The 15,052-nt window shown below is 41.6% G+C and overlaps 2 protein-coding genes across 5 annotated transcripts in view; one reads left to right on the plus strand and one right to left on the minus strand.

The window, feature by feature from the left end:
* DEK (DEK proto-oncogene) overlaps positions 1-10,815 on the plus strand; it is a 44,849-nt gene extending 34,034 nt beyond the window's left edge. For all 3 annotated transcript variants that reach the window (XM_015275868.4, XM_040683483.2, XM_046924097.1), the window contains exon 11: positions 10,131-10,815. In XM_015275868.4, the coding sequence (XP_015131354.1) occupies positions 10,131-10,151 (21 nt within the window). In that variant the 3' untranslated portion in view covers positions 10,152-10,815. The remainder of the gene's footprint in view (positions 1-10,130) is intronic.
* KDM1B (lysine demethylase 1B) overlaps positions 1-14,993 on the minus strand; it is a 28,634-nt gene extending 13,641 nt beyond the window's left edge. Inside the window, exons 1-12 of one of the 2 annotated variants that reach the window (XM_015275951.4) lie at positions 14,944-14,993; positions 14,753-14,819; positions 11,609-11,711; positions 10,666-10,790; positions 8,741-8,830; positions 7,825-7,936; positions 6,592-6,708; positions 5,669-5,707; positions 4,387-4,591; positions 3,070-3,254; positions 1,970-2,146; positions 1,149-1,223 (exon numbers count right to left, since the gene is read on the minus strand). In XM_015275951.4, coding sequence (XP_015131437.1) covers positions 1,149-1,223; positions 1,970-2,146; positions 3,070-3,254; positions 4,387-4,591; positions 5,669-5,707; positions 6,592-6,708; positions 7,825-7,936; positions 8,741-8,830; positions 10,666-10,790; positions 11,609-11,698 — 1,215 coding nt within the window. In that variant the 5' untranslated portion in view covers positions 11,699-11,711; positions 14,753-14,819; positions 14,944-14,993. Of the gene's footprint in view, positions 1-1,148; positions 1,224-1,969; positions 2,147-3,069; positions 3,255-4,386; positions 4,592-5,668; positions 5,708-6,591; positions 6,709-7,824; positions 7,937-8,740; positions 8,831-10,665; positions 10,791-11,608; positions 11,712-14,752 lie in introns of both variants that reach the window. The other variant, XM_025147645.3, reaches the window with a different exon arrangement.
* Between the last annotated feature and the right edge of the window lie 59 nt (positions 14,994-15,052).

Consider the following 15,052-nt stretch of genomic DNA (forward strand, 5'->3'; position numbering starts at 1 on the left):
ACGTAGGTTATTTATATATGTAAATATGTAATATTATAGGTTATTTATACATGTAAATTGTTATTTAAAGGTTACCCATTGGGATATGCACACATGTATAACAGCTGATATGTCAAGAAAATTTAAAAATATTCTTAAAAACACTGAAGACATTCTGGAAATCTCAAAATTAGAGTTCAAGGCATGCTGCTGGCTTTGGAAGCCAATGATCTGCGTGCAACATCCACCTAAGGATGCCTATAATCCTTTTGGAGAACTTTGTTTCAAGGGTATTCCAAGAATAGCTCATCTTCATGTTTACATTATTCATACATTACTTCCTTCAGCATCCAGACTCTGGATGCTGGACTGGATAGATACTTTGTCTAACTAAATATATTTATTCTTATTTGCTTTTATTTTTATCTAAATTCTTTTCAGACAAACTCTCCAAAACAGCAGAGAGCGATAGGAAAAAAGCACATACGTGTATTTAAAAAATTGACAGGATATTGCATACATTAAAAAAATTGTCCTGCTGGTTGATAATTCCATATTTTACTGCAGGAGAGCTTCCAAAAGGTCTTGACGGACAATAAGGCTACACTACAATTTGCTATTCAGCAGAAAAAGAAAGAGATAATAGAGCACTAGGAGCAACGCAATGGGCCCATTCACTTCCTTAAACATCAGCCCTGCAAACATTTCATGTGTAAAGAACATTACTATACTCCGATGTGTAAAGTTTTGTTAATATATTGGGATCGTAGTGGTAATAATAAATGGGAGGGAAGGGAAATACATGTGATTTGCCTGTTTAATAAACAAGTAGATACACTAAAGTGCAAAACAGAGAGAAAATCTCTCATTTAAACAGCAGTTGCCAACTACAGTTGCATTATTTGTACACAAATATCCCTGCCTCCCTTTATCTTCCCTACTCAGGTCTGTGCACAATATGCACTCCTTGCTTTCTTACAATTTAGATGAAGATAAATTCTGTCTTTAACAGAAAATTTACTCAATAAAACCCCCCATTTTGCCAATTAATTGGGATGCTCGACGCTTAGGTGTTTCTAAGAACAGGGTTATTTCTTCATTTGGAGGAAGAACACTTCCAAAGCAGAGAAAATCTGATTTTTCAAGTCACGTACTCTAAAGTTTCTTACCTTAATTCCAAAGTTGTGTAGTTGTCGTGCTGCTGCTAATCCTGCTGCGCCGGCCCCAACAATAATGACAGATTTCTATCAAATAATGTTCCAATAAATAGAAGTAGTTAAGAGCCAAAATATAAACGATCACTGCAAGTTTATTCCTCGCGCTAAAGTTGAAATACCCTTAGATTTCAGTTATGCAGTTTTAATGGCAGACTTCTCAATTTCTTTTAACTGGAACGGTTCTCAGACAGATAACACGCTTAGCTTGTAACAATTCCAATCACAAATTGGGGCAATCAATAGAAGCTTTTTTATAAATGGAGAACACGGGCAAACAGACTCTACAGGCAGAAACCAACTTTTTCTAGGAGGTATTCTATTACAGAATACATCCATTATATACATTTTTGCATTCTGCTATGAAAATTGCTAGTCATAAATGTATACCCTTTAATCGTGGCTCTTGCAAACCAGAATATAATAGGAGTTTCCTCACCTATGGAAGCAGCAGTGTATTCCGGGATTAAGGCACAAGAAGAACCCAAGCATACTGCATGGGTTCCCCTACAGTTCCCACCCATCTGAAAAGTGTATAGGAAGTTCAAATCCACTGGGGTGGATTCCACAGATATTGTGGGAATACAAACCTGGCTGGCAAAACTCCCATCTCTGCTGTTTCTGTGAGCACTAAAGGTAGATGAGGACCGTATGAAATGTGTTTGCTTTTACAAGTAATTCCAACACAGCTTATTGGAGTTAGAGATAACGAGCAAAAAAAAAAGTCCATGTCATTTTATAGTACTGATAACACAGGGGTTGTTACAGCTACTTACGTTGTGGTATTCTTTAGGAAGAAGATACTGGTCAGTGCTGACTGATAAAATCCCTGTATTTATTAGCCCTTTCCTCGTCATAAAATACAGTATCCTCTCCATTTCCTGTACACAGCGAATACGCACAAGCCCTCGAACAATGATATGATGGATACATTTTTGAGGGGTAAGAGCCTCCTGTAGAAGAGGAAAAAAAAAAGCAAAAGCAGCATTCATAGTTCAATATTCGACACCTTCACGTATTTGCTACATATTTGAATTGTAAACCAGATGATAAAGGTTAATCATGAATCACAGAGGTGTCTGAGAATATTTTAAAAGCAATTTTTGTGGAAGTTTCTTGCTAGTCAACCTTACGGAGTAAGGTAATAATTTCTCTCTTCTGAGTTTCCTTTAAATATAAAGCTAAATTAACTTGGAATAGAAGCATAAGTGTAAAGGATACCCTTGCAAACTCCATGGTATGCTGCATGAGCAGAAGAATGGTACTGAAATCTATCCCTGCCTGCAGGTGGCAATGCTCATGATTGCATTCCATTAAGATTCATTTTAAAACGGCATTCCAAATAAAAGCTAGATGAATATCCAGAATCTTCACAATTATAATGCAGATAGCGGGGCCTGAAAGCTTCAGGATGTGAAATTCTAATTGACTCCTGATTTCATTTATATTAAATATGAATAGAAGCAATTTCATTGAAGGGTAGCATTGTAGAGTAAACGAAAGGAGAAGGACAATTTCCTTGTCCAACATTCATGTGAAAAAAAGACACTGTCAAGCACACACAAATAACTGCTTAGAAATGTTCAAACATCACTGTTGACAGTAAATAGCTGAGCAGATTCAGTGAAGGTTTAATGCTTTTATAACTTCAGCATTTTACGATAAAAGAAGGTCCTGGGTGTTACAACCAAAGGTGGGGTGAAAATCCAATCTTGGAAGGAATTTTCAGAAGGATACAAACAATGTTTTTCTGATTCATAAGGCTGTATCTAAGAAGAGAGCCCAATTCCTTTGCCTCCTCCCACTTAAAACCTCCTTATCCCACACCAGCAGTTGTTGTTCGCAAACAAACAAATTAACTTTTAGCATCTCCTACCTTGCAGTTTGTATACCACAGAGCCAAAATCAGGTTTCTCAAGGCCAGATACATGGTAGGATCTCGTGAATATTCTGGGAACTCATAGAGCTCATCCAGTTCCATGACATCTGGCCTTACACAAAGTGCTTTCCCGCATTCGTTGGGCTGGTAAAAAGGCTGGAAATACTTGTTCATTCCTGCAACTGAATAAAGGCACACACACACACACACAAAAGAAATAGTCATGTTCTGTTTTATCTACTTATCCTTTTCCCTTTAAGACAATTCATTGACTTGGCACAGATAAAGAAGCCAGGAAGTATCCCAACCTCTAGCCACTTTTAGAATGATTTCATTTAATACGGCCTTCCCTTTTCCTACTCTCCAGGCTGTGCAGTACTAATTATTGTTGTACCACCCAATGTGCCTTGGGCCTATCAGAGTTTGAGTTTTGTCAGAGAAGCAGTACATGCCCTCAGATGCCATGACTGGTCCAACGTGGAACAGGATCTAAATTCAAGTCTAAAGCCTAGCACTGCTGTACGGACTCACGGAGTCCTCTGAACTGCTTTCATCTTCAGCTCCCAGCTCCACCCAGAGCGAGCAGTGACTAAAAGTAATCATCTTCCACATGCAGCATTAGCAGCTCTGTATAATGAAGTTGGTTTCCTGTTTATAAAGCAGCTAAATATCTGCTGAATAGACAAGCGGATTTATTTTCAGCACCTAAGGAGAACAAAGCCTGCTAGGATAACACAAAAGCAGAACTTCCCTTGAAGTACTCTCTCTGAGCCAGTACTGAGGTATATCAATAAGGATGAGTGTGGGAATCCTGAATTACCTTCTTTCAAGCTGGACCTGTTTTGCAGGTCTCACTCCCAGACTGTCAGTCTCAGAGCTACTGTTAGCAAAAAACTAACCTAAGCGAAATCAATGTGCCTTAAGAAATCTAGTCCTTTTCTGCAAAGCCTCAGAGATCCTCAATATCAAAACCAGCAGACTTAAATGTTATTACAAACCTTAATCTCCTTAAGAAACCAAATGATCTTTAAGTACCGGCATATTAACTTCCCATTTCTATTACCAAATGGCAGGTAGTAATCGAAAAGCCTATGAGGTCTGTGCTTACACCTTAAAGAAATGCATTACCTTTATCTTACAAATGAGTAAATTACGACAAAGAAGTAGAGAGGCGGTCACACAGAGGGTGTGTATTAGTGCTGAGAACAGAACTGGTGTTCCTGAGTCAGGAGCGTTGTGTGCCTTATAAACTCAGTTATAAGACAACGGTCATCACACCTATTTAAGGAACAGAGCCCTGCAGATGGCCCTTACCAGTCAAATTAGGCACGCTCTTTAAGTGCTCTAACTTCACAAGGTTGGATTCACCAGGTAAACGATTAGTGCTGGTACAGGATGGACTCATGCCCACGCAGTCTGGATAATATGCAGCTAGAAAGGGAGCTGCCACACTGTCTTTCAGCAAAGGAGGGAGTATGAGCATGGAGTACCACCAATGGTCTGAAACTTCAGCCACTCTCTGGCCAAGCGGAGAAGTGAAGGAAAGAGGGGAGAAGAGAACACGTCAGTACTTTGAAAACGTAAAATGAACCAATTCCCCCCTCCCTCCAAAACTGACACCAAAAAGCGCTAGAAGTATCAATCTCAGATTTGCAAGTCATAAAGACATTTTCTCTCCCTCTTTCCCTGTCCTCAGCCTGACACAGAAAACTAGCAGTATTAACCTCAGAAACTGAGCTGAAATTTCATAAAGTCCACACCCACGTGGAAAACAAACAGATGAGACATGCCACAACAATGCACCTATGCCTTACCATGCCCTTGATAAAACATTTACAGTTGCTCGTGCAACCAGAAATCTGAACTTAGAAGTCTAAACTAACTGATCGATTTAATATAAATTCTGCTATCCCCATCAAAGACCTTCTAAAACCCTAAGAAATGCTACTGATTCAGCCTTGTTTTACAAAGTAAACATGCATTAAGGGAACAAAACGACCAAGCTTCCACAACAGTCAACAGTAATTATGAACATGCCTCCTGGGACAGAGGTACCTCACGTACACTTGCCAACACTGGCTTATCATATCATGCTCAATCTGAAATGTGAGGTTACATGATCATAAAACGATTGCAACACCAGCATGCATCAAGTATTATTCGTATTAGGAGGCAGAGGAGAGAGAAAACATGTTTTGGCATTCCTGTGCACTTTTCAAGAAGAGGAGACAAGCTTGACTAAAGATGGAAACCACCTGGAAGAGAGGGAAATTTGGGGATGGGGATTTTTATTTGAAAACTGGCAGCTGAATGATGTTTTGCCTGATCAAAAATGAGAATTAGGAATGAACCTTGTATCACTGGCCACAACTCAAAGACACCAAGAACCACCTGAAATCTAACTGGTATAGTCAGGGAAGAGAGGAAAAAAGATGAGAAAGTAGAAGGTCCTAGGCTCTGTTGCAAATAGCGTCCTTTGCAAAATGCATAAATACTGCTACAATTGGCCAAAAGACCAAGAAAAGGAAAGACGTCTGCCATGCTTTGGGGTTGTTTTTGTATTCTGAACAAATGAGGAGGAACAGCTGCTACTCACCAGGTCCTCAGGCATGGAACATTGGTCTGAGCCCTCCGTCTGAAAGAAAAGTCAATTGAATCAGAGCTATTCTTATTTTATTATAATAATTATTATATTATTAATTATAACATTTATAATAATTATTATTATATTATAAAAATTAAATATAATACAAAGTAATTCGGCTATGGCATACTTCCTTAAACCGAATAATGCATTCACGTTAGCTTTCTGTAGCACAAATGTTTGTTAGTAGAAGTAAATTGAATTAAATAGTCTCTATTGAGAAGACACTGAAATATGTGTCTTATTCTGCAAAATGGAGTGGAACACTGAAACAAATCAGAAGGGAAAAAAAAATCTGGGAAGATTCTACATTTTTCAGAGAGACTCTTTCAGTCTAGACTACAAAACCGAAATTCCTTAATTTATTTCAACAGTATCACAAAGTACTGAGATGAAATGTTATGCTTTTTACTAAAAAGATTCTGTGGCATTATAAGGACTCATTTTCAAGTGTTAACTTCATGCCAAAGCTGAAAATTTCCCAGGATGAAACTTGCTAGAAGTTACCAAAAGCTCACTGAACTTCTTAAACATTTTCCTCAGTAACGAATATGGCCTGACAAACTAAAACAAACATTGTGGTGCATGTCTATTTCCTATATTCTGATAATCTTTTCATAGCTTCAGAATGAGTGATTTTATAATTGACTACAGACAGAAAGTATTTCAAATTCTTCTTTCTTGATATTTTCACTCAGGATACAGAAAAGGCCAAAACAGCTTGTAGGCCTTCAACCGTGCAACTCTGTAGGCCATCAGGCAAATGCTTTTAAATTAGAAACGTTAAACAGCAAAGTAAGAAGTAAATAACGTCTGCAAACAAGAAAAATCTACTTGTTACTAGTTTCCATATGAGCAAAAGTCTTCTGAGTTACCTTGGTGGAATTGTTTAGTTTCATACCACATCTGTACGTTTTTGCTATTTGCGGTGTCAGCTGGATTTCCTTTGTCAGCTGACGCCATTTACCACACTCTGGCTTTGTACACTGCACCTACAAGTCAAAAAACAAACATGTTTTTACTTGTTACCGACTGATTATAGATAAGGTTAATGAAGCCTAGATAACCAACTGAAGAAGGGAGATGTGAGGAAATTCTTAAATGCAGTTGTTAAATTCATTCTCGTACAATGCTCAGGTGTAAGACACTTTGTATACCTAAATCTTGCACTGATTTCCTAAAAGACTGAATTTCACCACAGAACCTAATCCAAAAATTGATTCAACACCCAATTACTACTTCAGTGGCTTTTGCAAGCATTGCTGCAAAAAGCATATCATACACTATTTCAGTGGACCTCATTGTGGCCTTCCAGTATTTGAAAGGAGCATATAAACAGGAAGGAGAACAACTGTTGACGAGGGTGGGTAGTGATAAGACAAGGGGGGGATGGTTTTAAACTAAGACAGGGAAGGTTTAGGTTAGATATTAGGAGGAAGCTTTTCTCTCAGAGGGTGGTGACGCACTGGAACAGGTTGCCCAAGGAGGCTGTGGATGCCCCATCCCTGGAGGCATTCAAGGCCAGGCTGGATGTGGCTCTGGGCAGCCTGGTCTGGTGGTTGGCGACCCTGCATATAGCAGGGGGGGGGGTGAAACTGGATGATCATTGTGGTCCTTTTCAACCCAGGCCATTCTATGTTTCTATGATATATTTTTAAGAACTTTATCCCATTTCCACCTCTCTTCTACTCCCTTCAGCATGGAAATACAAAAATCAATGTTTTGCAAGTCATTCACAGTCAAAGCTCGCTATAGCTGGTATGCCCCATTTTCCCCACTAAGTCTTACTCTAACTGAATATTATACAACTTAGCTGCCACTTCAACAAAAAGCAATAAAAAGTTGTTTGCTGTGAGGTTTGGAGAAGGTGTCCAATAATGGAGAAGCTGATCAGAGCTATTACCTTGAGCTTTTCACTAGCCCCTGTAAAAACTCAGCTGACCTGCTGCCTGATCATACAATATCAGAAAGTTTTTCAGTTCAAGAAAGGAGAAGATGGAAAAGATAGGGCAGGGGAGTTTATTAAACATCCGTTCAAAACTGTATACCTTCACAAATTAACATCACATTGAAATACACCATATTCCACAAATCACTGTCCACCTTACCCAATAAGGGAGCTGTTGATCAGCCATGAAGGCTTTTGGGCTGGGTTCGCTTTTCCCATTACTTGTCCAAATCCTTTTCCAGGCAGTGTACTTCTCATAACCATCTTTATGGCTAAAAAGAAAGAGAGAAAAAGGCAAGCTGTTACGAAGCTGAATGATCTAGTTCATTTTAAGCAACAGAGGTTATTCTATAATTAAACGTTTTATATAAGGACAGAGAAATAAGGCTGAAGAGAGTTCTATATTTTTCCTATTAAAAACAAAGCAAGTCGTGGTTCTTATGATAGCAATAAGGAGCATCCTGGCCACTATGCCTTCTTGGTAATGGGCATACTTCGCAGAAGTAAAAATGGGGACTGAGTTACAGGTGCTGCTGAGTTCATAAGCACTCAAAAATCTTAGCAGAGATGGACTCACTTCCCACAAAAGCAGAAAGGAGCCTGGAGCCCAACGCACTCCCTGTCCCTGACCTGAGTCTTCACAGTCACTGAAATGAAAGCAAAACCTGCTTGCTGGCTTTGGTCTTAGTCTGAGCCAAGTTCTCTCTCCTGAGCTCACATTATAAAGTGAATCTACTATGTAAGGGAAAATGGATATACTTGAAACTACTTAAATCTACTCACATCTTTTAAAATTCTCTGCTCTTGTTTTAAAAGAGAGGAAAGCTTTAGAATAACTGTACCTGTAGAACAGCCTAGGTAAAGTAACTGGTTTTGCTCACACTACACATTTATGCTGATGATTCGTCCATACAACACCTGCAGTTTTAATACCAATATTAAGCATCAGTTCAATAACAGCAAGCACAGAGGATGAACCCTTGTATTATACACAAGTATACAAGGTCTCTACACTTGTATCATCTGCCCAATTTTAATGAGCACTGAAAAGGCACAGTCTTAGTTAGCAAATCTACCTTCGGTAGTAGTGGTCAAAACATTCATTGCAGAAGTGCTCCCCACAGGAAAGATGATACCATCTAGACGTATACCCATTTTTAGCACATCTGAAATGCAGAAACATAGAAATAGCTTTATGGTACATTTCTAAAACCCTATTAACAATTGCACATCTAGAATGTGAACCACATATTCGGGACAAGCCAGGATGTTATGTTAAGTTCACAAAGGCTGTCTTGCACAAGGCACTGCAGTTATTCAAATAACAATAGCGAGAAGATCATTTCAGTTGTCTCAGACACTTCCAGTTCCCAAACGAAGCAACACCAGATGCAAAGGAGGCATAGCGTACACAATAAGCAGTTTTGTAGTTGGCCTGGCTTCCAGCAACCTCTCTCCAACAATGGTCCACTGAGCCCTGCTTTAGTACCCTTTATGTAGATACTTCCTGAACATAAAATAGAGTTGTTTTTATAATACCTATTGTGACACACAAAGCATCTTCCAAATGTGTAAGGCAAAGTCACTCTCTGTAGGAACTTATCATTTCTTTACCTTTTTTCATTCTGTTCTGGTATTGGTGCAGGAGTGGGAGGGGGTCATCTTGATGAGTATTTTTCTTGTGTGAGTGATCAATCGATTCACAAATCATTACAAGATCTAGTCCCCAGAACAGCTGACACAACTATATATGAAACTCTGAACACAAAACAGATGTTGCCTTTTTTTTTTTTTCACATGACCAAGTTGGCTGCAATTTCATCCCAAAGAGGGAAAACCTTAAGGAAACCCTGACACGTTCTGGACTTCTATTCTTTATTACTCTTGGAAATAAATGTCCATTAGCAAAGGTTATATTCATTGTGCAGAGCAATCACTCTTCGCTTAGAAAACTCTCCTTAAACTCAATGAAATGACTCAAGATAAATGTACAAGGTAAAAAGCAGTGACCTAAGGAACTAATTGAAATAGACAGCGGTGAAATGATCTCATCTCAAATAAATAATGTTGGAAGTATGTATTCTAGTGGAAATATATATATATACATCTGTACATAAAATATAAAATCTATCGCAACATTAAAATAATATTTTAAAAAATGATTATGCAACATCTGCTGTTTCAAAAAATATATATAACATCACTAAAACTGATTTCTCAGGTACTCCTTTCCCCTAAAAGTCTCTTACACAACTGCTGAAACTCTTGGCTTTCCTGTGACAACATTTAACTCCAGTTAACAAAGAAGAATTCTCATAGGTAAGTAAATGAGGCACTGGAGTATTTTAAATCATTGGAGAATAAATAAAATGAGGAAAGTTTGCCCAATTAACGAGAGAGGGAACAATGCCATATAATTACAGTCTGCCTACTGCATAATGAGGTCTGATATGTTTCTTTTTATAGATACTGAACACACAGTGCTGACGAGATGCATCTCCAGGGTCAGAATGCAAAAGGGCTGGCATTAGCACACTGAAAGTCACAAACAACTTGAGAACGAGGAGTTCAAAGAAGTACGATTGTCTCCCAAGTCCTAAAACATCAAGCTCGGACTGCAAAACATTCCAGCAACAACAAGAATTTCTGCAGTAAATGGCGGTTTCATTTTCCATCTTGAAAGCAAGTTTAGCTTCCTCAGGTTACACTCATATGCTCTTGGTTTCACAGAAACAAGGCGTGTTCCAGAGGACACCATTAATAACATCAATAGGCTTATGCTAAGCTGAAGATACACTCTATCAGAATTAGCAACTTGCGCAGTAGAAACGTAACCACAAAACAAACAACCCGTGGCACTTTCCTGGCGTCTTAAGATTGGTATTAGCGCCCTTCAGCTCTCCCTCTACACTTGGAAGTGAAGGGATCTTTCAAAATGTGGTTAGAATTTCAAACTTCGGTAGCGAGCTTAGAAGAGTCCATGAAATGAAAATAAACAAACCTTTCGGCTGCGCTGGCAAAGCAAACGGGACACGTTGCAGTGCATCCAGCTTTCTCACATTTCCTGTATTTCTTTTCTGATGCATCATCATCATCATCTGTTGCCTCGGCTGCTTTCTTCTTCACCTAATAAAGAATAGCTGAAATCTGACCAGAAATGACACAGATGTGTTTTCTAACGGAGGCATTCAGACAGTTCTGCAGCTTGTGGCATGGCATTGAATGGCATAGAGGACACTAACTAAACTTTCTGAATCTGCTGTGAAATAGCTGCAGTGTGACACAAACAGCTGTCAAATTAGGTCATTTGTTCTATCTCTCTCCCCCCCAGAAAAAAAAAAAAAAAAACAACAGGACAGTAAGGATGAAAATATCATTTAAAGCTAAAAATGACTTGCCTTAGCTTAACTGATACCATTGAAGAAATTATAAGCAAAGCCTCCGGTTTGAATAATATTTTAAGCTCCATCACATGCTAATGAGTCAAGCCTCAGGCGTTCGTTTTATGTCGCCTTCAGAAAATCCCTCCTTCATATACTTACTGATATTAATTAGCCGTGATCTTATCTCCACCTCAAACAAAACACCAGGGCTGGTTTGGAGGAATTTTTTTGGACTCCAGATACAAAACTGTATACCAAATGCCTCTTACGGACTTCAGAGATGCTGCGTATCACATTGATTTGGGTCTTGGACAGCCTGCTTTGGCTGCACAGAAAGCTCTGCTTGTATTTTTAACCCATCAAGAATTTTCAAGTTGTACTGAGCATTTGTCTCTTCCGAATACTGTCGATAAAGAAGCTTTGCCTACTTCTTCACTGAGTTAACTGATTCTCCCTCTTCCTGCAAAAATGTTCTGTCTCTGAAGTATCCACACTGAAACCCTCTTTCTTTGTCAATGTTAACAGGAAAAAAATACAGGAGTGTCAAATTGTTATAAATACCTGTCTTCCAGAACTCCTCAGAGGAAGGCTGTCTGGAGACTGCTCTGAAGAACATGCCTTTTTCTTTGTTCGTACCCTTCCAGCTGACATTGTATTATTAGGCCTGCAGAGAAAAAAGTAGGGAGCAGTTAAGAAAAAATAATAATGGGTTGAATTTGCAGAGCTATCCAATGAGCTGGACACTACAGCCACGCTTACACTGCTTCTTCTGTCACGGTAACCTGGACAAGGATCTGTTCTGTATTAATTCAGGATGGAAACGAAGGTGGCGTTATGGGAAAATGAACAACAATCTGATTTTAAACTAAATTCGGAGTTAAGATTAGATCCCTGAGTACATCTCTACAGACTGTTCCAGATCAGCATACCCTGGATTTCAGTAATCTGATTTGCGTTACATGATGATCTGGACTGGAATTAGGGTCAGCAAAGTGAATAGACTTCAGCCCTCACAGTGCTCTTCTCATTGACAACTGATTTATTGGTAGCAAGAGATCTGCATGGTACAGCACTTTTCCAGACAACAAAGAGACATTCAGATGTTCACCACCAGTGAAACACCAGTTCCAAAACTGGGATTGTTTAGATTGGAGGAGACTCTGGGGAGACGTTATCACTCTACAGCTACCTGAAAGGAGGTTGTGGCGAAGTGGGGGTCAGCCTCTTCTACATAACTAGTGATAGGATTAGTGGTAGTGGCCTCAAGTTGTGCCAGGGGAGATTCAGGTTGGATGGGAGAAAGAGTGGTTAGGTGCTGGAACGGGCTGCCCAGCGAGGTGGCTGAGTCACTGACACTGGATGCATTCAAGAAGCATTTAGATGTTGCACTGAGGGACATGGTTTAGTGGGGAACTGTTGGTGGTAGGTGGACGGTTGGACTGGATGATTTTGGAGGTCTATTTCCAACCTTGGTAATTCTATGACTCACATACCCTCCTGTGAATGTTCATCAGAATTTAGGGTCTAAACAACAGCAGCTGCATTGTGATGTTAGGTAACTGGGAGATCACAAACACAGTTACTAACCTGCTTCAGGAGGGAAGTTCTACACTAGAGAATAGATCATGGAATCATAGAACGGCCTGGGTTGAAAAAGACCACAACGATCATCGAGTTTCAACCCCCCTGCTATGTGCAGGGTCGCCAACCACCAGACCGGGCTGCCCAGAGCCACATCCAGCCTGGCCTTGAATGCCTCCAGGGATGGGGCATCCACAGCCTCCTTGGACAAATCCATACTTGTATTTAACTGCATCCCTGGGAACAGGAAGAAGGCCGCAGTTCATCATGTAATCTGGAAAGCACAGAGTGTGAGAAAGTATACTGCAGAAATGGAAAAGCATATGTAAAATGTTATAATCAAAGGCGTTCTTTTTGCAGGGATTAAAATACAAACAAAAATAGCCTGCAGGAAGAATTAAATCTAAATGCACTCCACCACACGTAAAGGAAACAGACTACAGCGCTGAATCATGAATGTTATCTTGGTGTAATAGGGATCAGATTGCAATTTTTTATTACTATTTTTATGTATGTATTTGTACTATATCTGGGATTTCTTTCTGTTGTTCCAGGCTGCACCCTCTTCATTCCAACTGACAGCACGGAGTGCTAACAATAGTTTCGTTCACAAATTCTCCTAAGTAAAGGTAGCAGCAGGAGAGAACGGGAGTTGTTCCAAAGTTTCAAATGAAGGTGATGTAAGTCAAGCAAGCGGTTGCTTTGCTCTGCTTTCCAGGTAGGAGGAACTGATTGGAGTGCAGGAGGGAAAAAATAAAATAAAATCACAGGATATCCACATATGTGAGAAAGTAACTGAGCTCAGGAAACCAACTCAAAAATTAACTTTCTTTTTTATACGCCAACATGATATGTAACTAGAGAGAGAAAAAAAATAGATCTTATATTATGCCAAACAAACAACAGCAGTCCACTGTAGCTTGCCACTGGATGGAGGCAGCTGTGGTTGGAGAAGAGAAAGGAAAGCCAACAAGTGCCACTTAGATGACATTTCCCAAAAGTACCACATCGAGCCCCAGGAACTGAAAGTCAGGTTTTGCTGCCAGGGCTGTTCAGTAGCGCAACAGTCACAGGCTCGCATAATGGTTTGGGTTGGAAGGGCCCTCAAAAGCCATCCAGTTCCAACTCCCTGACATGGGTAAGGTTGTCACCCACACCAGCTCAGGCTGCCCAGGGCCCCATCCAACCTGGCCTTGAATGCCTCCAGGGTTGGGGCACCCACAGCTTCTCTGGGCAGCTGTGCCAGCACCTCAACACGCTCACAGTGAAAAATCTCCCCCTGACATCTAGTCTAAGTCTCCCCTCTTTTAGTTTGAAACCATTCCCCCTTGCCCTATCAACAGTATCTCTTGGCATCACCTCTCTATCGCCTCAGCTTCCCACGCCAGCCGATCATCCCTCACAGCCAGACAGGGGCTGCAGGTGGTCAGAGCCCATCCCAAAGGCAGAGGGCAGTATGTAACCCCGTGTACGTGGGGCTGGGGGGGAAAATCAAGAAAGCAGTCACCATCCACTGAGAAGTTTGGTGGAAGCGTTGTCGGTTCAGAGGGCCTCCCGCCTTGATAGGCAGAGGGCAGATGTAGGGAAGCACGGATATGTTTTTGTCCTGGATTTTGCTGGAAGGGGACGAGGCAGAAGGTGGAGAGGAGATGGGTTTGCAGATATAACTGCATTAAGGCCATTGTTTCCAGCTGTACCTTCGCTTCCCCTTCCCAAAGCCCTACGCCTCCCACACCCACAGCTTTTTCAAGAGCAGCGGACACTGCCTACTTCGCTGTGCTTTATGCGACTCTGCGCGCCCTATCATCGCAGTGCAGGAGGAAAGAGACCCTTTAAAGGGGAAAGAGGCACACATCCCTACGCTGTGCCACCTTCCGTACCGCTCCATCCCCGTAACGCCCGGCCCGTGCGGGGAGAGTTGACAGCAAGTTTGTATCGGGGGGAAAAAAAAAATTAACGAGAAAGAAAGAGAAGAAAATAGAAGGCACGCACACACACACAGCCCACAGCCCACACCCAGGAAGCGAGAGCAGCCGGTGAGCCGCGGCCGGGCGCAGCCCCAGCGCGCTGACAGCAGCCGCCCCGGAGCCCCCGCGGCCCTGACAGCGTCCCCGGGGCGCTCACCTCGGGGCCGGCTCGCCCGGGGGCCGGAGAGCGCATCCACGCGTGCCCGCGCCGCCTCCTGCTAGAGCTGCAGCGGGGAGAGAAGGGGGGAACGATGGAGGGGCGGGCGCGGCGGTGAGCTCGGGGGGGGGCTGCGCCTGCACCTGCCCCGCCGCCGGGCCGGGGGCCGACGGGCAGCGGGGCTCACTCACCGCCGCGGCCATCCCCAGCGCCATCCTCCTCCTCCACCTCCTCCTTCTCCTCCTACCGGCGCCGAGCGCCCTCAGCCCGCCTCCCGCCGCCGCCGCTTCCGCTCTCCGC

The sequence above is a fragment of the Gallus gallus genome, chromosome 2, assembly GCF_016699485.2.
Source record: "Gallus gallus isolate bGalGal1 chromosome 2, bGalGal1.mat.broiler.GRCg7b, whole genome shotgun sequence".
Classification (NCBI taxonomy): Eukaryota; Metazoa; Chordata; class Aves; order Galliformes; family Phasianidae; genus Gallus; species Gallus gallus.